We start from the raw sequence: 25816 nt of genomic DNA, 5'->3' as shown, positions 1-25816 counted from the left end.
AACGGTGCCTGGCACGTGGATGCCCTCAGCAAATATTTGCTGAAAGATGAATGAATGACTGTAGACCCGCACACTAACAGTGTCCTCATTATGACGACATTGTCCTTGATTGAAGTTTGACTGCTGCGTGCAATTTGTGGTGGAAATTTACTGAGTTTTCAACTCTTTCTTTGGCCGTACAGACTACCTGGCATATATGGGTGCTCAGTAAATCATGTTGGGTGATCGCTTTAGGGCCCTGGGCGCCTGGTAGCCATGGTAGGTGAGCCATAAGGGGGACAAACCTATGGTAGGTGAACCATAAGGGGGACATCTACCTCCCTGTCCCCCAGCATCCCTTAGCTGGGCGTCCTTTAGCCCTGGGCAGTGGCTATCAGCTGTGGTGTCCATCTCCTTCTCCATCTCACCTGCCTGGGCAGGTCTGTTACTGTCACCCATTGACTTGAGTTTCTCATGATCCTATTCCCAGCTTTCTGTAGGAGGAGCTCTTTCTCTGTGTTTTGGTTTCATTGTACAATGAAGGGGTTGGACTCCTGAAATACCACTCAGCTTTCCAGGTGCTGTGAGTCCTCCATGCTTCCTGCTGCAAAATGCTGGCCTCTCCTTGGGTCCCCAACCCATGCCCAGGCCCTCCACGCGTTCCCCAGCCCCCCTCAGTCCAGCCCCTGGACTCCCTCAGGGTCCCCAGAGCCCACTGCTAAGTTTTTTATGTCCACTGCCAGGCAGACATGATCTGCTCTTACCATTTCTGAGCTCCTTCATTCCAAAGTTTCCAGTCTGAGTTTGATTTCTTTGACATCAAAGCGTACCTTTCCGCAGCCTTCTACCCGTCCTTTCCTCACTAGCACGAGGTTCTCCATTTCAATAAGCACAGTTAACCTGACGAGCATTCTAAGTGCTTTTCAGATCCCCAGCTCATTCAGTCTGTGAGGAGCCAGCCTCCTCATTTTATAGGGGAGAAAGTATGGCTCCTAGAGGTCACGGAACTGGCCCAGGGCTCACACTTCATGGGTGGCAGAGCTGGGATTTGAACCCAGGCTGTCTGGTTCCAGAGGCCCTGCACGGACCACTGCCCTGCCCTCCCTCCCCATGTGCCCATCATCTTGCCCTTTTGTCCACACACCCCCTGCCCCTTACCCGGGGTGGGCGGGGGGAGACTTCCAGCCCTTCCCAGCCCCTGCTTGCGGAAGTCCAGGGATGTCACACGCCTGGTCCACTGGCTCTGGAGAAGCACCTGCTGGATACTCCTCCTCTGTTCTCTCACCTTGCCCACGTTCTCAAAGAAGGCGTATCCCTTTTCTCCTCGGAGTGCCAGCCCTCCTTGGGTCCACCCCCGCTGCCGGTGCCAGCCTGCCTCCATCCGCAGCGCTAACTGGGAGCTCAGAGCGTCTCACAGGCCTCCCCTTCTGCTCCCCCTCACACCAGTATCTGGATTTTACCAGGAAATAACAGCACTGCATACTTTGGTTTCCTTTAAAACAAGATGCAGAAGTTTTCCAGAACTTTCTTCAACTTCAGGCAGTAAGTTTTCTGGTGGAAATAATGTTCTTCCCCCTGTAGGGCTAGGCTCTCTTATTCTATACATTTAAAAAAGGAGAAGAAAGGTTCTTCTTCCTAGACTTCAGTAATAGACTTGGCTAAGATCTAAGAAGACAGCTCTTTTATCCTTCAACAAACATTTACTAAGCACTTGTGCTGGGCGAGGTGCATGCTCTGTCTTGTGACTCCTAATGAGATCTCTGAATCCCAACAACAGCCCTCAGTAGCCCCTGGAGACTGGGACACTGTAGGCTCCACTCGATTGTGTGGAGACTTCTTCCGCAAGAACCAGCCTTGTGTTCATTCACAAAATACCCCAGGATTTACAGATCCTGCCCCTGTGAGACCCTCTCAACTGGCCCTCCAAGCCCTGTGCTTCCAAACGCAGCCTCCTTGATTTGTGTTTGATTTCGGGATTCTCAGGCATCGAGAGCTACCAGAAGGACCATCCACAAGGGTCACAGACAGGGCTGCCCTGGCCCCTGACAGCTACTGCCAGTGCTGTTCTCCCCAGCTCAGAACAGACTTCCGAACACCCCCATCCACCAGGCATCTGCAGCACCTAATTCAAGTCTCACCGCCACCCTGGTTCTTTCTCCTTCCTTTACCCGTACCACACACCAGCCGGAAAGCTGTCTTTTCTCCTCTACTCTGCTCCTGTACCTTGTGTGCCTCACAGCTAGGGAAGAAAGGCCCTCCTTCCTCAAGACACTTGACTGCCACCTGCTGGAAGTTTGTCCTAACTGCTCCACAGCTCTCTGCGGCTTACCACGGCAGAGGCACGTCCAGCCTCGGGACTTCTGTTGCTTGCGGACTATAAGGGGGACCCCGCCCGCCGCAGCGAGCATGTGGTCACGCCTTTATTTAGACCCTGTCTCCGCAACTCAACTCGATTGAGAGAATCTTGAACGATTGAGGGAATCTTGAACGTTAGGATTGCTGATTCCTCCCTGTGTCCCCAGTGCCCTAGAGGCTAGACAAATCCTCGCTGAACGACCCTGATGCAAACACCTGTTACCTTAGGCTCAAAGCACCAGGCCTCACTAGGCGAACATTCTCTATGTGCATCTGTTGCAAAGCAAGGTAACTGGACTCCCCACACGCTGACATAGTGACCACAGAGGGCCACGGTGGACTTGCAGAGGAGCCCGAGCCCCTCCAGCCTCTTACCTCTGCTCAAAGACCACCACCACCTGAACAGACCAGAGTAACTCCTCATCCACTCCCTCAGTCAACTTGGAGCCGGGCCGCAGCACCGCATCGTGGAGAATGTGGAGGATGCGGCTGAGGGCCGTCTGCCGTGGCTCTCCGGGCGGGGAGGGAAAGTACTTATGGAACTGTGCCCAGGGCAGGCCCCTGAAGGTTGTGGGTTACAGAGATGGCCACTCAGGGGCCTTTACTCGGGGGGCTGGGGCTTGGGGAAACCCTCTGATCTATCTGGCACCTCCAGGAAATGGCTGGCCTCAACAGACCAAGGAACACATGGTAAAGATTCTTTTCGAAAGTTGAGGCTGTCCCTTCCACTCGCATTCATCCATCAAGGCAAGTCACGTGGCGGGGCCAACACCGGGGTGTCCTGCAGACTGTCCTCGCAGGGAGGGGCGGCTAACAGCCTGCACGCCCCCTCCCCTCCTTGTAGCATGTTGGGGTGCTGGGTCAGGGAGCAGGGAGAGCAGAGAGAGATGCCTGGTATGCAGCAATCCGTGGTCTTCAGCGTGGTCATCCTCCTGTAGATGGCACGTGTGGGTTTCTCATCCTCTTGTAGAAGACACCTGTGGTTTCTCGGGCTGCTCGGCGTCGCCTTGCTGTGCTCAGAGGAGCAGCTGTGTCCGCTTTTGGCGCCTCATACTGGTTGACCCCCTCACCCGTCTCGGCTGCTGAGGTATCTCTGCAGGGGCAGCCAGGGCTGGGACTTCACTTCCAGGCCCTCGCTCTTTCATGTGGAGCCCCTGGGATTCCTCTCCCTGAGCTCCAAAGACACGAGGGGATTGAGGGGTTCCCGAGGGTACCATCAGGTTCTCCCCAAGTGCACTGCAGGTCTTTGTGCCTTGCTCCCTCTGACATTCAGTGAACCTCCCCATCCTTTGGAAGTCTCCAGCTCAGAAGTAGACACACCCTGCGCCCCCAATTCCAGGCCCAGCTCCCCCAAGAGTGTCTTCCCCGTGTGTCCTTTGGATGGCAGCGCCAGGGCTAGCCCGGAGCCCCCCTTAGCGAGGACCCCTCTCGCAGTTACCTGTGGTCTCTGGGAGCTCCCTCCCTGGGCTCGGTTCTCTACTGGAAGAAGTCAGCACAGAAAGAGGGGTTTCCTTTTGTTGTTTTACTCATTGTCTTCCATCTAAGAACACCATCTTGGAGAGAAAACAACTTGCCAAAAATACTTGTCACAGCTGATTCAAGCTTCCTTACTTTGTCCAAGCATACAGGAAAGGCCTTCTGATTCTTGTTTTGCAAAATATAATGCCAGCTTTTACGTTAGCATTCGTCATTTCTATAAAGGAAGTTTGAGTATTAGGACCACTGGTCCAAGTAAGAAATTTCATATGGAGTTGCGTACTGAGAACCTTCATCTAAGTTTCGGAGAAGGGAGGGCAAGAGAGTGAGGGGCAGTTCCAGGAGACTCCTAATGGTGAGATCACAGAGGTGGGGCAGAGAGTGGCGGGGCCACAGGTGTGAAGAGAGAAGGATCGTCAACCTGAAGGCGCTTGAAAGGAACGTGGAAGTTCACCAGTGGCCAATTAGTAAAGGGCAAAGCAGCGTGGGCACAGTGGAGGTCACGTACTCCGGAGACCTTAAGTAGTCCAGTGGCCTAGTGCTTTGTGCATTAGAGGGCTGGGCAGGGCAGGAAAGGAGAGGCGAGGAGAGGAAAGCAAGCAAGCAACCAACTCTCGTTGTGGAGGTTTGATGATTCCCCACGGGGAGTTTCTGGGAGGCTTGGGGCAGAGCAGGGGAGCTACGGAAGTGTTTTAAATAAGGGGGTGTCCTATCTGTGAACACGGAATGGAAGGCCCAGGCTGGGAAGGAGAGCAGCGTGGATGGAGACAGTGGCCCATCCGTCAGAGGGCTAGTGGGTGAGGGAAGGAGAGGGCGCCCAGGGTGGTCCTGGGTTGCTCCCCTGGGAGCTGGAGAAGAGCCAGGGACCCGTGTGAGGAACCAGACCAAGGTGGAATGGCATGTGGTAAGTGCTTGGGCCATAGTGCCTTGGGGACTTGGTGTCCGCGGGCGGTTCAGCTGAGACTTAGGGACTGGAAGTCCCAACTCCTGTCTTGCAGTTTGCACGTGTCCAGACTGTGGCTCCCAGGGTCGGACAGTGAGGGTGTCTGAATCAGACCGCACGGAAGAGTGAGTTGGGAAGACAACAGCCGCCCTGTTTCTGGACGGTCATTTAACGGCCTCTGTAATGGTCAAGATCAAGGTATTCCAAAGGCTGCAGGAGGTAGTCAGCAGACCGTGAAACCCCAGAATTTTTGCTTCAGAAAGGCCATTCAAAATCTGATGTTGCCATCTCAAAAAAGGGGATGGGAGGGTGGGCACTGCCCTCTTCATTTAGGGCCGGTTCCTCCTAGACATGGGGACCACAGGGCAGAGAGGAGACCCGTCCCATGCCCGTAGGAGAAGGGCAGGGTGGCAGGCCACTTGACAACGCAAGCGCCTTCTCTGAATTGCCCTTCCCCTTAGCTCCGTGTGCCCAGTCACTGCCCCTGAGCTTCACAGACCCCGTCTGTAAACCTCTTACCTTCTCGCAGTCTCCGCTATTGGCTCTGTGCACATGTGCTTCGGCCTAATGTTTCCTGAAGACGGGTTTTCCATTGTTCCTTGTTGTCTGCGCCCAGGCAGCTCTTCACCCGGGACAGGGCGGAGGCTGTCTCCCGGCGTCAGCCCCGCAGCTGTGGGACCTGGGCGAGTGTCCCCGCGTCTCTCTCTGCCTCCCCCTTCTCCTCAGTACAACGAAGCAAACAGTAGCATCTACCTTATAGCTATTTTTGGGTGTAAATAAGTTAATCTCCATAACACAGTAAGAACAGTGCCTGACACAAAGCCAGTAGGAGAAATGAAAAGTACATTTCTCTTAAGTCCCTGTCCAGGAATCCATGTTTAATCATTTAAAAAGCATTGTTTTTCTTAGAAAAATCTCTCCTGCCAGATTCCTTTATGTGTTCGCAGTTGGGTTTAACAGGCAGCTGGGTGCAGGATTGTGAGCCTCTGATCAGGTGTCGGGAACTAGCTCCCCTGCAGCCCCCCCCCATTTCCCTTAGCCACCAGGAGATTGTCTGGTTTATCTTCCCCAAAGTGACCTATTTGGCTTTTCTTTTCTCGTGGTGCAGGTTTCCGGAAGAAGTTGACTGCCCGAAAGGAAACTACAAAACATGAAAATCGCTTTGAGGTGACCAATTAGCCCAGTGGCCCCTTGCTCCTCCCGAGGTGGATCTGAGCTTTAAGAGCTGTAACTTCAGGTAATCAATCACTCCCCCCAGCCCCCCACCTGCTATCACTGGCAGCGTTCATGGTAGTTCTTCTTAGGAAGGGTGCTTCCTCCTGGGAGCCCTCGAACTTGGAATAGTCCACCTCAGGCACTTGTCTGTTCACAAGGAGGCAGCAGGGGCTAGACGTGGCACCCTGAGTCTGACCTGCAGCCCAGAGGGTCACCGAGACCCTGAGGGTAGGACTCTCTGCTCCTCCCTGGTCTACTTCTCTCACTGTCAGTAATAATAATAATGATCATGGCAGCCACCATCAAGGCCTTTCATATGATTCAACGATTATAACATGCTTCTTCAGGAATGCATTGGAATAACCAGGGAGTTCTGAAGATGAAAAGTATGAAGAGGGAAAAAGGTTCTACCAAATATTAAAATGTATCATAAAACCACAATAATAGTGTAGTGCTAGATTGGAAGGAACTAGGTCAAAGGAACAGAATAGGACAGTAAATCAATAAAGGTGACCTTTCACATGATGGGTAACAGAAAGTCTGGTCTGTAAATGGTGTTGGCACAGTTCTCTACCCATCGGAGGGAAATAAGTTTCCAACCGCACATGGTGCCCCAGAAGTAATTTCCAAATGGAAAAGAGCTAACTAAGTAGAATTACAAAAATATTATAAAGAAAGCATTTATATTTTGGGGCTGAGAAAAGGCTTTTTTTTTTTAAATGTTACTTTTAATAGCACATACAAATCCTATGTAAGCAGAGTTAAAAGGCAAAAAAGGGGCTGATATTTATGACATCTATGACAAACAAGAATGAATATTCCTAACATAAAACTTATTTTATTCATTCAACATCTATTTATTGAGTACTTACTATATGCTAGAAAATGTTCTAGTCTACTAGTGTGTAAGCCATGAACTAAACAAAATCCCTGCCCCTCTGACGCTGCAGTCTAATGGAGAGGAAGCTAATGAACAGGTTATTGATCAGGATTGTGGGGAGAGAAGAAAGCAGGTTGGAGTGGATGGAGGGATTGGCGCTGGTGTGGACATTCAGGGAGACTTTGCTGCTGAACTGACATTTGAGCAGAAACAAAAGAGAACAAGGAAAAGTGGTTGAGTTTGGATATTTTTTACAAAGGCGAGCTGATGGGATTTTCTGATGGATCTGGCGCAGGCTGTGAAAGGAAGCAAGGAGTCTGAATAGTTTCTAGGTTTGGGGCCTGAGTGTTGAGAAGGATTGACGTACCATTTACATGAGCATCCCGAGGGGGCCTGGCTTGGGGAGGACCGAGGGTTTGGTGTGGATGTTTCAGTTTGAGGTCTCTGTTGTGTATTCAAAAGGAAACATCAGGGAAGTGGTGTTGATAAGTTTGGAGTTCAGGAGCGGTCCAGGCTGGAAGGATACATTTGGGAGTTCTCCTAAGTTGGATCATATTTGAAGCAGCAAAACTGCACAGATATCTAAGGGAGTGAGTATAAACAGAGGAAGTGTGATGACATCCCCCGGACCCTAATGTAGAGGGGAGAGAGGAGGAGGGACCAGCAGAAGACCTCATCAGGGGTTGCAGTGGAAGGGGACAATGACAAGGTGGCCTCCCCAAAGCCGAGGGACAAGGAGAAGGGACAGATCAGCTCCAGCAGCAGGTATTGGGTGGGGCCACATTAGGAGGGACGAAGAACCAGCCACTGGATTTAGCAAAGAGGAGGTCACTGGGGAACCTAACGGGGGCTGTTTTGTTGGAACGATGGGGGCAAAAGCCCAATTTGAGTCGGTTTATAGTGAGGAAGAGGAAAGGAATTAGAAACCGAGAAATGAGGTAGTGACTAGAAGGGAGTGGACTTCAACAAGGTGCTTTTTCTCCAAGAGGAGAGTTGTTATGTGTTTTTATCCAAACGAGAGTGATCCAGTAGAGTTGGGAATCGGATGGTGCAGGGTCGGAGGCAGAGCAAGACTTCCAGAGTGCTGGTCTTTAGTAGTGAGAGGATGGGGTCCCCACCTTGGGGATGGGGCTCCTGAGCAGAAGCGTCTAGGCGGGCCAGTGAGGTAGAACAGAAAGTATCAGCTGAGAGTACGGATTGGACAAAAGAGCAGGTGTGACGTTCTCGGGCGTGGACTGAAGGTCAGGGGATCCAGGGCCACCGGCAGCACTGGTGTCAGAGGTGAGAGGTGGTGGGTTGAGAGTGAGAGCAGCTAGTTCATTGTGTGCTTTTCTCCCACCAGGTTCAGGTGCCCAGGTGGACATGAGTTAGGAGGCCCATCCATACTGAAGACAATATGGTAGAAAAACAGGACATGAGTGGGCACAAAGGAAACCAGAGAAATGCCTATAAACATAGGGACACCATCCGTAATCATTTAAAAATGCAAGTAAAAACCAATGGGGATTTGTTCTTTCCTTCAGATTGACAGGAGCTCTTGTTGGGGATATAAATGACTGGAGCTTTTCCACAGCACAGCATTCAAGAAAGTACCCAGACATATTACATGTGTTCCCTGCTGTCATGCTCTTCGATATTTGTCCTAAGAGATCATACCTCCAGTGCCCAGGGATAGAGCACAAAGATGTTCCCTCCAGCCGTGGCCCTGAAAGTGAAAAGGTGGCCCATGCTTAACCCTGGTGTGCTGATCTGTGGCCGTGACTGTCCTCATGGAAACGAGCTCACAGTCTCCCCTCTTGCTTTGCAGATGAAGAAACTCGAGCCCGGGGAGAGGGAGTGAGCGCCCCGGTCACGTGGTCTGTGGGCAGTGCTCGGCCCTCTTCAACTTGGTTCAGACTTGGAGTTCCTTGCAAGGTACTTGTCGGCCTCTTTTTTGGGCCAGCTTACTCCACGCTTTTGAAATATGAATTCTCAGGATGTTTTGCAAAGTGTTCTACGATGTCTTGATGTCGTCATGCAGCTTTTCCTTGCAGGGGAATCGGGGGGAGGGACCAAGGATAGCCAGGAAAGATGGGACAGCCTTTGCCTGGCCCGGTGATAGAGAGGGACCAGATTTTTCTAGCTCCCAAGGGGACTTCAAGTCTGAGAAAGGATATTTTTTGCTTTCCTCTTTTACAAAAGTTGTAACAAAAATACGAAGATAACCAGTGAAATCTCTTATTGAATTGGAAGAAAATAGCACTGTCAGGGCTGGTCCTCTCCGAGGGAGGAGCACGGGGCTGTAACTCCTAGTGTCTGGGCTCTGGCCTTGTCCTTACCTGCCCTCGCAGGGGAGAAGCCACCCAGTTTCTCTGAGCTTTATGTCTTGGCCAGAAAAATGAGCAGGTTAGCCTCAATATAACTCCTAAAGTCTGAACGATGCTCTTTCCTTTCTGCTGCGTCCCTCTTCCAGCTGGCTGGGTGAGCTGTGTCAGTGCGATAAACAAGTGCCGGACCCTCCACGAGACCACCCTGGCCACCACCACGTTAGAAGAGCACGTGCAAACAGATGCACCTTTGTGCCTCCTTGTGCTAGGTCCAGACCGCCAATGGCTGACCAGAGGATGGACATTTCTTCAACAATCAGTGACTTCATGTCCCCTGGCACCACCGACCTCCTCTCCAGCCCCCTGGGCCCCAGCGGCACAGATTGCAACCGCAAGCGGAAAGGCAGCGCCACCGACTACCAGTAAGCCCTTCAGGGTTCAAGTTCCTCTGGCTAAACTTGGTGTCCATTCCCAGAACACCGAGGGGCCAGCTACCGTTCCTCCTGGAAGAAGGGATCCCCTTTGTGCAAAGGGATGGAAATGAAAGATCCAAGTCTAGGTGGCCGCATGTTGGGGTGTTTTTCTTCTCCCCCCGCCCCCCGGATTGCCAGCAGGAGGCAGCCTCCAGCCCTGCCGAGGCACCTCCTAACTCCCTCCTGTCCGCAGATTGTTCCACATCAAGGGGAAAGGAAGAGCCTTAAAACCAAGTTCTGTCTTTTACCCCTTGCTTTGTAGTCCTTGGGTTTTTGGAGCAAGGTGGCTAAGCCTGTGGATGTCATCTCTCTGGTTTCACAGAGAACTTTGCCTGCGGGCCTCTCTCTGAGGAAGACAGTGGTTGCTTCATTATGTTTGTAGAAGGAATAAGTACAGGTCTTCTCCCAAAACACTAGGAACATCGATGTTGTCCTGAAACATTACTCAAATTAGTATGTACCTGTTATATTAAATAGCATTTTTGTTTCTTTTTGACTTGATGACTTTTCTTCTGAGTAAGTAACTATTCACACTTCCAGTCCACTCTTCTCGATCTGCTAAAACCCCCAGGCAACAAGGCTGCTGCGTAGAACCTTCACAGGCACATTTGGTTTTGTTGAGGCATCCGAATGGAATCTTATCCAAATCCGCACTTAAGAGGTTTTCTTTTGTTTAATGAGGGAAAATCTCCAAGGAGGTGTGTCCCCTGCAGCAGACATCCTTTCTGCTGAAGTTCACAGGTCGAATTTGGGGAGCACAGTGGCTGAAGGTCAGATGCCCACTAGGAGGTGCTATGATTAATATGTAAGTGGTCCCAGCCGATCCGTCGCCCAGGGGATGGAAAGTGGGTGTCAGGACGGAGAGGGTGGTCTTCTGAACCGGTCCCTCCCAGCAGGGAGGCCAGGAGCCGGTCTCCACAGACACCTTGCCTTGGGCAGGTGCCGATGGAGTCACTGGTGCCTTCTCAGACCTCTGCTGTCTCAACCTGTGGTTTCCTACCTTGTCCTCACCCAAGACCTCCAGGTTTCCCTTATGCTGCACCCTGTTTGCAAATCTGCGATTCATGGAGACCGCATTTATGCACCCATAATCCCTTTCCCCATAATTTTAATGTGCTAAGATCTGATCTGTCAGGCGGAGCTCTCTTCACCAGGGATGATCATCTTGGCCTCAATGATCACATAGGCGTCTAGACCAAAAGGGGAGGGGGAGTTTTTATTTTCCCCTGTGGCCTGAACGATTTCTTCTGAGCTTTAGGACCAGCCAGAGAAACTCCCTGCCTGTGAGGAAATCCAGGGCTCCTGGCTGGGAACTGCTGTTCTAGACTGCCCACAAATGTGATTCCGGGCTCCTGGGAAAGTTGTTTTTGCCCTTGGGACTATGTTGTTTAAAGGGCCACATCCCTCTGTTCTTAATAGGATGCAAGAAAAAGAGAGGCCCAGGTGGCCGTCAGTGCCTGCCTGGTAAACTTGAGGGCTGGAGAAGGTGTGAGCTCACCCAGGGGGATTTGGAACTTTTTCCTTGGAGGATTTTCATGTTTTCTACCAAACCACAAGGTGCCATGAAACTTGGATCTCTGGAGTCTGTGAGAGGGAGGTAGATCCCTGCCGGTGACCCCAGGACCCTCCACTCCACCCCTGCCCTATATCCCATCTCCTCTGGCCTAGGGGATCCCCACCTCACTGAGAACCAGAACATTGGGTAGCAGTGCCTTTGAAAAGCTGCCTCAGTGCTTCTTTGTGGGTACTTTGGTTTCCCCCTCCTCACCTCACTTCCACCCCCGAATATATATGTATGCACACGTATATTTGAGGCTGGATATGTTTTGCAAATGAACAAACTCCATTTATCCAGAATGATGAGGGGAATGAGGTAGTATAGTTACTTGGATACTTTGATTAACGAAGAATTTCCATGAATGCTCGGTATGTATTGTCGATGTTCAGAATATGAGGTAAAATATGCTAACATGCAGACTCTTCGGAGGCTATACATAGCTTTTGTGTGATAATCTGGAGAACCGGTCCTTGATGTATAGTAGGTTCAAGTTGTTTTTGTTTGACTCTTCTATGTCGATAATGAACACTCTGGCTATTGAGCTTTCTGATGAGTTTCTGGATAAATGAGAGCCTTCTGTATTTTAAGAAGCTGTTTTGTGTGTCTTGATTAACAATCAAGTCACATTCTCTCTTATTTTTTCAGAGAAAGCATGGACACGGACAAAGATGACCCTCACAGCAGGTACCATAAACCTAGTCATGAACTTCATCCTTCTAGCCATTTTCTTTGCATAATCACATGGTGTGTTACTTGGTATAGGTTTCCGCCATGTCCTCGACTGGGGATAAGCACGGAGGCGCTGAGCCTGGGAGGTCAAGATGGTCTCCCCAGCCCCCAGAGGGGCTAACAGCCAAGAGCCCTTGTGTGCTGAGAGAGAGGACTGGGATTAACAGGGAAATGAATTTAATGGGGAAGAAAACAGATGTATAACCTTGCCGATCCTAGGGATTGTGTTTTATCTTTTGCTTTTCTTCCCCCCTCCAGGTTAGAATACACAGAGCACCAAGGAAGGATCAAAAATGCAAGGTAGGGGCACCTGGGTGGCTCAGTCAGTTAAGCATCTGACCCTTATTTTCAGCTCAAGTCATGATCTCATGGTTTGTGGGATCGAGCCCCACATCAGGCTCTGCGCTGATGGCCTGCTTGGGATTTTGTCTCCCTCTTTCTCTGCCCCTCCTGCTTGCTCTCTTTCTCTCTCTCAAAATAAACAAAAATAAACTTTAAAAAAATGCAAGGTAAGTGTGGACCCTCATTCTGTCTATAAACTGTCCTGGTTCTGGGCACTCCAGGTAGAGCTGAGGCGGCTCTGTCTGTCTGGTCCCTGTTGGTCTAAGCATCCTTTCGAGGATGGGGCGGGGGTGGGGGCCTTGGCTTGATGTGGCTGCCTGTCCCTCGTGGACTCGAAGCACGTTTAACGTGAAGGGGACTTTGGAAGTAGCAGAAGGACTGTCAGCGCTGAAGCTTTTCCTCCACCATCTTCAGCCAGTTACCCCTTCCTGGCTCGAGGGCCTCCCAGAAGAGACCTGGCTCCGTGCCTCTGTTCGGGCCTTGCTTGCCCCTCTGAGCGGCCGTCTTTCACTGCGAGGCCAGGCGTGGGGCTGTCTGCCTTGAGTAGATTCTTGAAGTCGGTCCTTCCTGCCTCCAGCCATGCTTGCTGACCCCATCCGCAAGGGCCCTCGCACCCCTGCCGCTGTCTCCAGGGCCATCCGAGGCTATCATGACACAGAACCGGAACTGCGGAATTCCGCTGACCCGAGACCTGTAGCTTCCCCGCTCAGCCCTGCCTTGGTGGGAGGCCTGCTTGGTGGCCCCCGTCGCTCTGTCAGCGAACTACACTTCCACCGCTGATGCGCCTACATGGGGGGCAGGCCAGTCAGTATGTGTGTGTGAACACGCCCTCCTGCCACGGCAGGCAGCAACTCCCAGGGGGGTAGGAGTGTGATAGTCTTCAGAGGACACTCCGGGGACAGACGTAGCATCTGCTGTATCCCGGTGGGGTCGTGATCGGTCCAGAGATGGCAACATTAGTTTGCTGGTGACTCAGTCTCTGACAGGCCGCTCAGCGGGCTCTTCAGCCCTCCGAGATCACCCCGGGACCAGGGATCCCCCAGTGGCCGTGCGGGATGCTTTGCTCCTTATACCCTCCCCCTCCCTTCTCGTTCCTTCCACACCCATCTCAAAATCCAACTTTACAGGGGCTAAGAGGAAAAGAAATGAGAACTTACCAGTACAGTTTACTCTTAGGAGACCATTTTAGTAACCTTTCTTTTTGAACTCTAAGTAGGAGCTAAGCATAAAAAATACTAATGCTGAACTGGCAGTGAAGCCACTTTTTTAGTGACTTTAGTGGAAAAGTTTGCTTCAAAACACTAAAAATTCTGAAGGTGCCCAGTCGGGCGAATATCAAAAGCAGTTCTAACTTGTGTTTGTCCATGTTTCCTTGAGGCTCGTTTTCATTTTCTAGAAATCATTTTTCCTGTCGTTGTTCAGGGAAGCTCACAGCCAGATTGAAAAGAGGCGTCGGGATAAAATGAACAGTTTCATTGACGAATTGGCGTCTTTGGTACCTACGTGCAATGCCATGTCCAGGAAATTAGATAAGCTCACTGTGCTAAGGATGGCTGTTCAGCACATGAAAACATTGCGAGGTGAGACCTGGGGCTTTATTGTTTATGCCTTTGCCCGCAAATGTCAGCACCCTGCCTCGGGTGTTCCCGCGTCCCCAGGGCACTGTCGGTCGTTGGCCAGTGGGTGGCCTCGAGTAAGAGGCCTAGAATTTCCAGCAGGAGACATGATGGGTAGAGGCTGTGTTCTGTGCACGCGTCTGCATGTATACATGATAGACTACATGCATGTCAGAGAGGACACTGCTGATGTCCGTTTGGCTCGTGTGTGTGCCTGGACCCCACCCATACAATGTGACACAGAAAAGTCTGTTTCCGTTTTTAAGAGGAAAATTCATCACGGTTCCTCTAACGAGTGAGTCACTGGTTGATGGTTATTGCTGCGTTTTATTGTCAGGGATGAGCACTGATGAGATTTTCATGTTCCTGGAATTCTCCCAAGCCAGATAGACTCTTCATGAGGGAGGCAGAATTTTCCTTCTTTTCTGAATGCGGGGCAGGTGAGCAAACAGCAAAAATGTGGAAGGGACTTATCCAACCCCTAGGAGGACTCTGCAGTGTGCCAGGCACTTTCATGAATGTTCTTCCTGGCGTTTTCCATAGCCAGTCGTGGACTGTTGGAGGAAATTGGAAAGTGGATGCTTAGTCAGACTTCTGACCCGCGTGGTAAAAGAACTGAGTCTTTGTTTCCACAAAGCCACCAGAAATAAGAAGTGGTTGATTTTGTCTGACTTTTGAGTGTCGTTCCGACATGCCCACGTTATATCCTGTGCTGTGTGAATGGCCTCTAACACTTCGTGTTACTGAAGATGATAGAGATTCAATTCCTATAAGCTAATTTTTATTCAGATGGAAGGAGACGAGGGACCATGCCGAGGTGCCCTAAAACACAGGGGCGTAGCTCAGTAGGTGCCTTGTTCGCCGATCAGAAAGTCACGGGCACTTTCCATCGCCCTCCTTCCCCATGGTACTTCGAACTGTCCGAATCGTTTCTGTTTTATTCCTCTGGTGTTCTAACCACTCGGCAGGTTCCGGGTCACTTGCTCCCGGCATCGTTCTGTGAGGTGCCGACTGACAGCCTTTTTAAGTGTCTTGTCCCCTTTCTGTGGTAGAGGAGCCCGCGCTGCTCACTGAAGGAGCGCCAAGCTCCGTTACCCCACCCTGAAGAAGAACTCCCCCTAGGTCCCTTCCGCCGTGTATTTACTTCCTCAGGGCCTGGCAGACTGGATGATTTCCCAGGAACGCTCTGAGCGTGCCGTTGAGGGACTGCTAGACAACCCACTTAATGTAGATCCTGGGAGGAGAACCCTCCCGGCAGCCTCTGCGCGGTGGCTTCCAGAGCTGCCTTCTTCCAAAACAGATTTTTACTTCCATAAAAATTGGCTCCCCGACGTGACCAGAGCATACCGGTTAGGTCCCCTGTGGGCAGCAGTGTTGTCTTTTCAGAGGGCTCTGGCTGAAGCCGCCTCTAGCCCTGTGTCTGTTGAGGAAAAAAAAAAAAAGACGAAATTGCAGTCCCGGGTGGTTGGGACTTGGCCACATCCGGAAGGCTGGAGGCAGTGACGTGGACCGAGGCACATGACCTGAATAGAGAGCGTACCGACTCTTTCTCTTTGTTTCTCCCTCAGGTGCCACCAATCCATACACAGAAGCAAACTACAAACCAACTTTTCTGTCAGATGATGAATTGAAACACCTCATTCTCAGGGTATGTTGTGATGAGGAGATTGTTTGATCCACACTTTCTTTAACAGTTTCAGAGTGAGGTACCGTGTGTGGGAATTTGATGTCTAAACAGTGGACCTTTTGAGGCCCACTTTGTCTCCACGTCTGTCTGTCTGGACAGTCTTCATATTCCTTCCCTGGGGTCTTCCTCCTCCCCTTCTACCCTTGCTTAGACAAAACTTGAAGGCCCGAGTTACTGTGCCTCAGAGGAGGCAGGGTTTGGTAGACCTTGGTGTAAAGTATCCCATTCCTGCATGAAGGGAATGATGACCACAGGGAATTGGCATTCCCCTCACTTAACCACTAGCACAGAATATTCGGGTGCATCTTTACACCAAATCCCATCAAAGTAACAGAGCTTCCAGAGACTTCTCTGCCTGAGGAGAAGGAGAACAAGGGAGGTGAGCCTTTTCCCTCTTGACTGAAGCGCTTGGTTCATCTTGCTCATCTCTTCGGAGAGGCCGTTGAGGTGGTGACGTGCAGAATTAGGTCTGCCTCTGGCTACAGTGAGAGCCACTTGGAAACCAATGAGAAAAAAACTGGATTCAGAAACCTGTCCTCTTGCAAACTGTAAGAAGGAAACTAGAAGACTAGGACCGAGAGGAGCGATACCAGCCCCTGTCCCTCACAGCCAGGGCGGGCCTTGCTCCCTGAGCCCCGACGGCATCTGGGCACCTTTGAGCAGACATTTGCCGAGCCTTGGGGGGCAGGCTGCTCCGTCTCCCCATCCTTTTCGGCTCTGCCTGGCTTCCGGTCCTCTGTCTGGTCTGTGTGTTCACTCCAGTGTTCTCTGTCCGTCCCCTCCTGACAGGTTGTCTTGATTGGAAAGCTTTCTGCTGCAAGGAACAGAGGACCTAAGGAACAAACAGGGTTTCGTTTCTCAAATGGAGTTGGTCCTGGGGTAGGGCCATGAGGGGTTGGCGCGGGGGCTCCATGAGGGCAGACGAACAGGCTCTTGTGTCTCCTCAGACAGTCCTGCTGCGCCAGCATACAGCGCCTTTCCTCGGCGCAGCCACGCTAGCCAGGGGCGGGGGAGGGGCTGGGCCAGCGGTCCCTCCTGTCAGCAAAGGCTGTGCCTTCCTGAAACTTCCGTAGTAGATGCCAGCTTCTCCAGGAGGTGTCCCTGATCACGGCTAGCTGCAGGCCAAGGATTTAGGTTTGTCCCGCCTCTGTGGCAGAGGCCGGCAAGAGAGCAGAGGGCTAGGAATTGGCCTGCCCCCAGCATGTGCCACCCACGCTTTCCAGAGTCGCATTCACTTGCTGGATGTTCCTCTAGTGGTTGCTATCCGGACCCGGCACAGAACCTGAGCTGTGGTCCGGACGGCCTAGGGTTGAGTGGGCCTGGTGCCGCCTTTGGCATAGAAGCCACCCTAGGAGTGCCATGCTCTGGGCAGCTGTGCTACTGTCCCTCCCCCTCCCGTGCACAGATTCTTGTTCTGCCGGGCCTTCTCCAGCCCTATGGAAGGGCACCGAGTTCTTTGGAACTTCTCTTTTATGTCTGTCAATCTATTTATTGGACAGTCCTACACTGCAGTGTATCGTCAGTGATCTTTGAAGCCTTTTGTGACCTGTGGATCGGCTAGGCCTGCCTTCTGTGTCTTTCATGCATGAACACAACAGATGTTTTTGAGGCTTCATTTTCTATGCATGGCACTGTTCTTGGTAAATCCAAGTCAACAGTAGATACGTTAGGCGGGGGCCAGGGCACCCTCACAAGTTCAGAGTGGCCCTTGGGCTACCAGCCCCAGGGCACAGATACTCCGACCCAGCTCTGCCCACCCCTGCCCATCCTTCGTGAAGATGTCCTTGTGCCCAGGGGGCGGTTGCTGAATTAAGAAGCAGACTATCTATGCCAGCCGCATCTCTGAAGAAATCACCAGGGCTGGCTTCGTGGGTGCGCAACCTGCACCACCACACGCGGCCTGGTGCTTGGCTTAATGCCCTGCTGTCGGCATCTGGAAGGCCCTCGTCCTGGAACAAGGGTCCCCGCACTCCCGGTCTGTACGGGGCCCCACAAATTATGTGGCTGGCCCTGATTGCCAGACTCCAGATTTGCTGTTTTTAAGGGGAAAAAATATGTGTATATGGGTATATATACAATTGTTTTATTTTGAACACCTATATATAAAATACCTGAAGCTCATGTCCTATAGAACACATATATATATTTTTATATTCCTATATAATATATAGAAATAAGCTCCTTTTATAATGACAGATGCTTAATAACTTTCCCACTACTTTTCTAATTTCCTGTCCGATGCCTGCTTTAACAGGGTGTGGGACAAGGATTCAGTGCTACTTAAGCTAAATTCTTCATCTTGGGCTTGCCTTTCCTGTGCCTCTGTGCCCGACAGCGTCAGTGGTGACCCGTCTTCCTGGCTGATCCCTTGCGCCCTCCCTGACACACGTCACAACTATGAAATACCACCTAATGCCTGCCCCTTCCAGGTGCCCAGGTCTCAGGAATGGGCTTCCACAGAAGGCAGGGACTGCTCAGACGGAGTTTGCAACGTTCGGCAGCGGAAAGTGGAGTTGTGCTTCTGCTGACCGATGCAACTCCGACCTACTGCTTTCTTTCTTAAGAGCCTCCAGTGAACAGTGGGTCAGGGAGCAGTCAGCCTGATTCGTTTCTAATGTCTGGATTCTCTGCCTCCTTATGTTTTGAAAACCAGGCAGACCCGCCCAGGCTTCTGTGTCACTTGTAACTGACACTGTCCTCTCCCGAGCTGAGCCTGCCCTTGTCCTCCTGTGGCCAGGCCCTCCCGGCGGCCCAGTCTCTGCCTGTCTGTCATCCCCTGGGCCCTGGCTCCTTCGCCTGGTGGTGATGTGAAGGATCCTGAACGTTGTGAGCCTCCCTACACTGGCCCTTCACTGGCCGCCTGTGCCCAGCCTCCAGGATGTCACAGTGCCCCTCTTCCCAGACCCCCGCTGTGGCCCCTCACTTCATCAGTGAGAAGCCTCAAAGTGCTCGTCTTGCTAGGTGTGCGGTTGGCTGCCAGGGAAGGCGAAGTTATTAATCCCCTATTTTCTGACAATGGGGCTTCCAGCAGATGGTGCTTGGAAAGGCTTGTCCCTCCCCACTGTCCTCCCCTGCCCCTGTGCCAGCTCAGACGCCCAGCTTAGGAGAAGCTCGCCCGCAGCTCCTGTGTGGCTGAGCGGCCTCCCTCGTTCTCAGCAGCCATGACTCGGTCCCTCCTGCTGCATCCCACACAGGTGCTTGCGCTGTTACTGTCCCCGGCACATGAGTTCATTCCCAAGTTCTCTGAATTCAGATACATCCCCAAAGGCCCTTCTGTGGAAAAGGGACTGGAGTTTGTCTACAGTTTGCCAAAGAAGAGACCAGGGAACAAAGCAAGATGTTGCATCAGAACCGTAGGGGCGAGCGCAGGGGCAGGGAGGTGGCCGCACGCCAGGAGGGCCGCCCGGGGGTGGCTGCTGGTCCAGCTGCAGGCTTGCGGGTGGGATTCACGGGCACACACCGTGGAGCCTCAGTCCATCCTGGGACACTGCGGCTGTGTTTATCCGCTTCACTCTAATAAATAGTGCCCTGCCTTGACACCTGCCTTCCCTGAGATTTCGGATTCTTACCTGTATTTAAAGTGAAGAAGAGGTTAAAAAAAAAAAAAAGGAATATATGGGAAAATTTTGGCTTTGCTTGTCTTGTCTCATGTAGGATATAAGCAGCCCGGCCCTGGATGGAGAAATGATACCCCAGAGCAGCAGTTCTGCGGGCATGAGAATCCTTTGGGGTGGAGGGCGAGGGTGAGGACAATGCTAGTGACCCCGTCCTGCCCCAGGCTGGCAGCATAAAAACAGCAAACTGCAGGCGCTCCAGGTGTTGGGAGAGCGCTCTGTAAAACGAAGTGTTCGAGGACGGATGGTTGGCCAGGATGTTGGAGAGGGGATTTTGATCTGAAAGTTGCCTTCCAATCTCAGAGTCTGTGATCCTACACAGACCGTTACAATCAAAGCAATAAAATACATTGCTTGTATTTTATTGACTTGGCCAGACCTTCATAGGCTCCAACGAGAATTCTTAAAGTGAATTCAGCGTTGAAGTGGTGACTCCAGCCAGACTGTCCCCTGTAACGGTTAGACGAGCTGTGTGTGCCTTGGAGAGAATCTCCCTCTTTGCCCAGGCCTTGGTTTTAAGCCTCCTGTGCTCAGGACACTTGGGAGACTGGTCAGTGAGCTCGGTTCTGTGCTTTGGATGTGTACAAAACAAATCCTTATTTGCTATCAGAGTGATGACAAACCGTGTTTCCTGAAGTGTGATAAATTGATTATCCATTTCTCCTGATTAGGCAGCAGATGGATTTTTGTTTGTCGTAGGATGTGACCGAGGGAAGATACTCTTTGTCTCAGAGTCTGTCTTCAAGATCCTCAACTACAGCCAGGTATTGCTCCGGGTTCTGTAGGTGGTGGGCAACCTCACCGCAGCCAGAGAGGTCGCCCCCCTTCCCAGAATAATTATGATCCGCAAGTCACGTGACCCCTGCACCCAAGGCTTCTTCCAGATAATTCATTTCTTTTTAAAAAATTTTTTATTTAATGTTTATTCTTGAGAGAGAGCGAGCGAGCAGGAGTGGGGGAGGGGCAGAGAGAAGGAGACACAGAATCTGAAGCAGGCTCCAGATGCAGGGCTCGAACTCAGGAACTAAGATCATAACCTGAGCCGACTGAGCCACCCAGGAGTCCCTAGAAAATTCTCAATTTCTAAACAGAAATGAATTTAAACATAGAAAAATCTTTTAGTATTTCCATGTTTCCCTCACTAGAAAGTTTGACACTGGTCTCCTCAGCAGCTTTATACCTTATTGCTACAAAATGAATATTCCACAGCAGGCAGTGGGGGAGGGGCTGTCCCACGAGGAAAGGCAGATAATCTAATACCAGAGAATTTAAAAAATGGGAATCCACCCACACTGTGTGATGTGTCCCTTTTTAGTTCTGTTGAATCTTGGTTTCCCCTAACAGAAAGTGATTGCAATAGCCCCTGCCTTTATGACTGTTTTTAGGATCAAATAAGATAAACACTCATGCAAGTTTCTAGAGCAGCGCTTTTCACCTATTCTGTCCCTAGAGTTTTTATTCCCACACCCATTCATCTCTCCACCCACTCAGTCACACGCTGGTGTTTGCACAGAAAGTTGGTAAGACAGAAGAATTGAAGAATCAAAATAACACTTACATAAATTAGAAATTGATGTGAGTTTCAAGTTTGCAGTGTCTTGCTCTTCTTGGTCTCAGAGTAAAGTTACGAAGAAAGTGTGTATGGTCTCTGCTAAGGATGAGGCTGCTGCAGCACGCCGGACGCCCTTATTACAGAACAGAAGGCTTACTGGGGTAGAATTAGCACCCACGTCCCGTGTTCCCGGCCGGGCATTTGTGGGCACGAGAAATAAAGGAAATGCGTTCAGCTGGAAGATTCCTGCCTTGGAGGAGCAGGAGCTGTTTATAGAATTACAAATATAAGTAAGCCCTTCTCCGCTCCTGCGTTATCAAGACCAGTCTCCCAATGCCTCACAGCCTGTGTCTGTCCCTAGGTAAAGCGATTGGACACGTGTACGTGCTCACAGTCGAAATATTTGACATTGTCATGCTTAGAAATACAAAATAAAGGCACAGCACTGGTTGGGGAAGTTGTGCGCCGTGTGCTGCTGACGTGTGCCTTAATGCCTCCTCCCTGCAGAATGATCTGATCGGCCAGAGTTTGTTTGACTACCTGCACCCTAAAGATATCGCCAAAGTGAAGGAGCAGCTCTCCTCCTCGGACACGGCGCCCCGGGAGCGGCTCATAGATGCAAAAAGTGAGTACAGGACATGCCGCGCTGCCTCCTGGGGCTGCTCGGACCGCTAGGAGCAGAGAGAGCGGCATGTGCCCCGTGGTCTCGGCCTCTGGCCCCTGCTCTGCCCTTTATCTGGGCCACAGGTGCCGCCTCTGGCTAAATGCAGTTATCTGCATTCCTTCATGTTTGGTTTGGTTTGGTTGCATGTACTTAAAGAAGAAAAAACTCACTGTCCAAATTCACTGAGAGGAACAACAGCTACTGTGATTCTTTTTGATTTTCAGTCTTCTTTTCCCCCCAGAATCTAGAAGTTCCCAGTTGTATGCTCCTGAGTTTAAAGGGCTCACACCCGTGTGATTTGTTTCCCCTGAAAACATCACCTCTGTTCTTCTGAGTTATGTACCTGCAGCCTCATAAGATAAAACTTGAAATATAAATAAACAGGAAGTTTCTTTGACCAAAGTGGCTCTTCCTCCATTGGCCCCCGCTCTCGGCTTCCTTCTTGCATTAGGGGACCAGCTCTCACACTCCACCCCCCGTCTCTCCCTCCGCACCCCTCCTGGGCCTTCCATCAGTCCCGGGGGAGGCCGTGGACTCCAGCAGTTAAAAGTGTGGAGTCTGCAGTCCCAGTGCCAGGCTCACTTCCTGGTTCCACCGTTTCCCAGCTGTGTGACCTTGAGCAAGTCACTTCACCTCTCTGTGCCTCAGCTTTCTTATCTTCAAAATAGTACCTGTTTCATTGGGATATTGTGAGGATTTGATACACGAATGTGCATAAAGCCTGCAGGGCAGTTTCTGGCACGTAGCAGGCACGATGTTCGTGTTGTGGTGTGGTAGGCCTGTGCCGTCAGGCCCCACAACTTTCCTGCTTCCACACACTCCATTGCAGCCCTCAGGGGAAACCCCCTCCAGAGAAACCTCCTTTAAAGCATCCTTTACAGTGAGGCAGTCGTCTTCCTAAGAGCGCAGCGCAGCACAGCCCCTGCCACCTGTTGCCTGTCACAGTCTGTGCCCGGCAATGTTTTTTTTTTTTTTTTTTTAGTGATGTGGGGAGAGAAAGGCGTTGATGTTTGGTCCTTGCCTTTAAGGCTCCTACCATAGAGTCAGGGAGCGAGGAGAGAGACAGCGCCCTGCGGCATAGGTACCGCCGTGGAAGGAGTAGCAGGCATGGAGGACAGATGATTCCTTCTCGTGTGGGTGCCGGGACAGGTGGCACCCAGTAGGTGATGACTGAGGAGGGTAGGGAAGGATGAATTCCCGTGTGCCGGGTGAAGAGAGGAGCGGAGCAGGGCACACAATTTCTGGATGGACAGAGACGCGCAGCTCCCCGCCCTGTGGCTGAAGCAGAGGAGCAGGGGCGGGGCAGGCCAGGCTGTGCGCATTGGGGAGAAGCCCTCGGGCGGCGCTGCAGCAGGCTGGGGGCGGGGGACACAGGGGGCGCTGGCGGCCCCCCCTCTGGTGGGCGCTCATTCTCCCCGCCCGTGGTCTGCAGACACGTAGCCGGCCTTCATGGCAGGGTCACGGTCCTGCTCCCCGCCCAGAGACCAGTGCAGTTGGCTAGGACAGCACAGGCCAGTGGGGACACGAAGCAAAGCACACGTAAGAGCCACACATGTGATTTTAAATCTTCCGGCAGCCACGTTAAAAACAAAGCAAAAACAAACGTGAAATTAATCTGAATGCTATTTTATTTAACCCAGTAAATGAAAATGAGGCCTTTTGCCTTTTTGATTTCATACAGTCTTTGAACTCTTGTGTCTGTTCACACGTAACATACACCTCCACTCAGAACAGCCACGTGTGTAGGAGCCAGGTCTGTACTGAGGAAGCACCCGCGGCCTCTGGCAGATAGCCAGGCTTGAGACTTTGAGGCAGTTTTCCTTCCTCCTTCCCATCCCAGCATCCAGAGCGTTCCCGTCCTGCCAGTGCCGGCCCGGGCTCCCTCTCGGAAAACACACACCGCCTCTGCCACCTGTGTGGTGCCAGTGCTCCATCGCCTGGCACTCTTCATCTGTCCCTGGGGAACCTGCGTTTCCTGCTGGACAGGAGCCCTGTGCTAGGTTTTTGTCCCCAGAGCACCTCGTCCTCTTGTCCGGTGGCTGCATTCTGGGGCCTCTGGAAACCTTCCCAGCTGACATGTTGTTCCCGTATTGCATCTTTAAGGCCTACGCTGTCCTGAGGAGCGTTACTGTCCCATCATCTGAAACAGTGAGGCAGGAAGGAAGAGGCTTTCTTCAAGGTCACACTCCCCCTCCTGACAGACAACACTACTCTCAGTTTATCACATTTTGTGTATTGATTTGCAGCTGGACTTCCAGTTAAAACAGATATAACCCCTGGGCCATCTCGATTATGTTCTGGAGCACGGCGTTCTTTCTTCTGTAGGATGAAGTGTAACAGGCCTTCGGTAAAGGTTGAAGAGAAGGATTTCCCCTCTACCTGCTCAAAGAAAAAAGGTAACCAGTTTCACTACTTTTGGATCCCAGCTGACGCTGGCTTTCTGCTCAGAGTGCTCAGCGGGGCATTGGTTCAGTGCCTGGCAGATCCCGGGACAGGCCAGTGTGGCCACAATCCCCCCGAGACGATGCGGGGCTGTCCAGGAGCAGGGGAGATTGGAAAGCCCTGATGGGTGTCACGATGACAGATTTGTAGGAGAGCTTCATTGTTTCAGCCCTACTTATTCTGATGTGTTGAGAAAAAATTCTCTGAGCCACAGTCCCAGCTGTGTCCTGAGCGCCCCACCATTCCATCAAAATTACTCTGGCTAAATTCACCAGCGACCGTGTTGCTAAACACAATGGACATTTCGTGAGATATTTTCTCCCCTCAGATTCCACGAACCCTTTCTCTTCGTCTCCCCCATTCTCTGCCATTCTAGGCCCTCTGCCTGGTCCCCTGCACTTGCTCCTCTTCCGTCCTGAGCCACCTTTCTGTCTGCACCTGATCCATAGGCAATGTCCTTTACTCCCTTAGCCTGCAGTGCCACTTAGATGCCAGTGACTTCCGAGTTTATATTTCCAGCTTTTAGTTTGAGCTCCAGATCCACAAATTAACTTCTGAAATCTACCTGCCGAGATAGCTCAAGGGCATCTCACACCTGACCTGTGTGAACGTGACCGCGTGAGCTCCCCTGATGTAAATGACACCACCACCATCTGGTTGCACGGCCTGGGAGCTGGGGGTGGGGGGCGCCGCCCTCAGCTGGGCTCCCTCCCTCCCCTCATTTGGTCAGTTACACAGTCCTGCCACAAGGCATCCCTTCTGCAGAAGTTCTCTGAAGTTTGTCTACCTCCATTTACCATACCACTCAGATCCTGGCCACCCTCCCCTCTCACCACGTCCAGGGAAGTAGGCTCCTCACACTTTCCATCTGTCTACACAATAGCCCAAATGATCTTTTTTAATTTAATTTTTTATTTTTGAGAGGGGGAGACAGAGGATCCAAAGAAGCTCCAGGCCTGAGCTGTCAGCACAGAGCCCATCATGGGGCTCGAACTCTGGAACCGCTAGATCATGACCTGTGCTGAAGTCGGACACTGAACCGAGGCACCCAGGCGCCCCCAAAATGATCTTTGTAAAGCAAGTCTTTCCATTAGTTCCCTGCTTAAAACTGGTCAGGGTTGCCTGCTACTCTTGAATTAGAGTTGAGAGTGCTAACACGACCAGGCCCCCTCCGCCCCTGCCAGCACTCCCTGTGTTCCGCTCTGCTGACTCCCTTCCGATGCCTCACCCCCCTTTCTATCCAGGGTCCCTCCACGCTGGCTCTCTGATTGGAATGCTTCCCCGTCCGCACCAGCTCCTTTCAGCCCAGCCCGCTGGCTCAGCTTGTCCTTTCGCGGCTGCACATCAGCACCTGCCACCCCCTCCCTCAGGCCGCCTTACGTCTCCCCAGCGCACCCTACACATTTTCTTTCTAGCATGTTCTTGCAGTTGCACTTGTGCACTTAACTGGCATAGTTATTTGTATGAAGTCTGTCTCCCCCACTGGACTGTAAACTCCACAGGATGGCGTGTCTGATGGTTTTCCAGCTTCCCGGTAACTAGCATGGACCTGATGCTTGGGAAACACCCCGTAAGGATTTGTGGGTCATTGAAATCCACAGGTGTTCCACACTCCATGAAACCTTTCTCCCTCTTCTCCAAAGCGCGCTCTGTATTCTCGCTTCCCTAACTCGCTGAATAGCACCAGCAGCCATTCGATCCAAGCATGTTGGAGTCCTCTTCATTCTCTTTCATACCAAATCTCAGCAGCTCTCAGAAACTCAGAACCTCCCACATCCTTCCCCGCCTCCTCCTCACTGCAAAACCAGAGTACGGCGGCCATCATCTCTTGACGCACGCTGTCTTCCTCCCGGTTCTTCGTCCCTTCCACTTTACCTGTCACTCCGCTCCTCGGGTATCCCAAGCACGATTTGCTTTTGCTGTTTCCCCTTGCATACGTTTAGAGGCTCTCCACTCCCCGTCCGGTAAACACACGTGTTAGCAAG

General features: G+C 51.7%; 1 protein-coding gene across 7 annotated transcripts in view; it reads left to right on the top strand.

Moving 5' to 3' along the window:
* ARNTL (aryl hydrocarbon receptor nuclear translocator like) overlaps positions 1-25816 on the top strand; it is a 158372-nt gene that overhangs the window by 118827 nt on the left and 13729 nt on the right. For 5 of the 7 annotated variants that reach the window (XM_029956179.1, XM_029956180.1, XM_029956184.1 and 2 more), the window contains 10 exons: positions 5862-5990; positions 8656-8762; positions 9301-9576; positions 11831-11869; positions 12173-12214; positions 13679-13836; positions 15441-15520; positions 19845-19937; positions 21233-21350; positions 23636-23785. In XM_029956179.1, coding sequence (XP_029812039.1) covers positions 9437-9576; positions 11831-11869; positions 12173-12214; positions 13679-13836; positions 15441-15520; positions 19845-19937; positions 21233-21350; positions 23636-23785 — 820 coding nt within the window. In that variant the 5' untranslated portion in view covers positions 5862-5990; positions 8656-8762; positions 9301-9436. Of the gene's footprint in view, positions 1-5861; positions 5991-8356; positions 8568-8655; positions 8763-9300; positions 9577-11830; positions 11870-12172; positions 12215-13678; positions 13837-15440; positions 15521-19844; positions 19938-21232; positions 21351-23635; positions 23786-25816 lie in introns of those variants that run through there. The other 2 variants (XM_029956183.1, XM_029956182.1) reach the window with 2 other exon arrangements.

Source organism: Suricata suricatta, chromosome 11, assembly GCF_006229205.1.
Source record: "Suricata suricatta isolate VVHF042 chromosome 11, meerkat_22Aug2017_6uvM2_HiC, whole genome shotgun sequence".
In the NCBI taxonomy this organism is placed as follows: Eukaryota; Metazoa; Chordata; class Mammalia; order Carnivora; family Herpestidae; genus Suricata; species Suricata suricatta.
The sequence above is the reverse complement of the archived record's forward strand: the minus strand, read 5'-3'. Positions and strand labels throughout refer to the sequence as shown.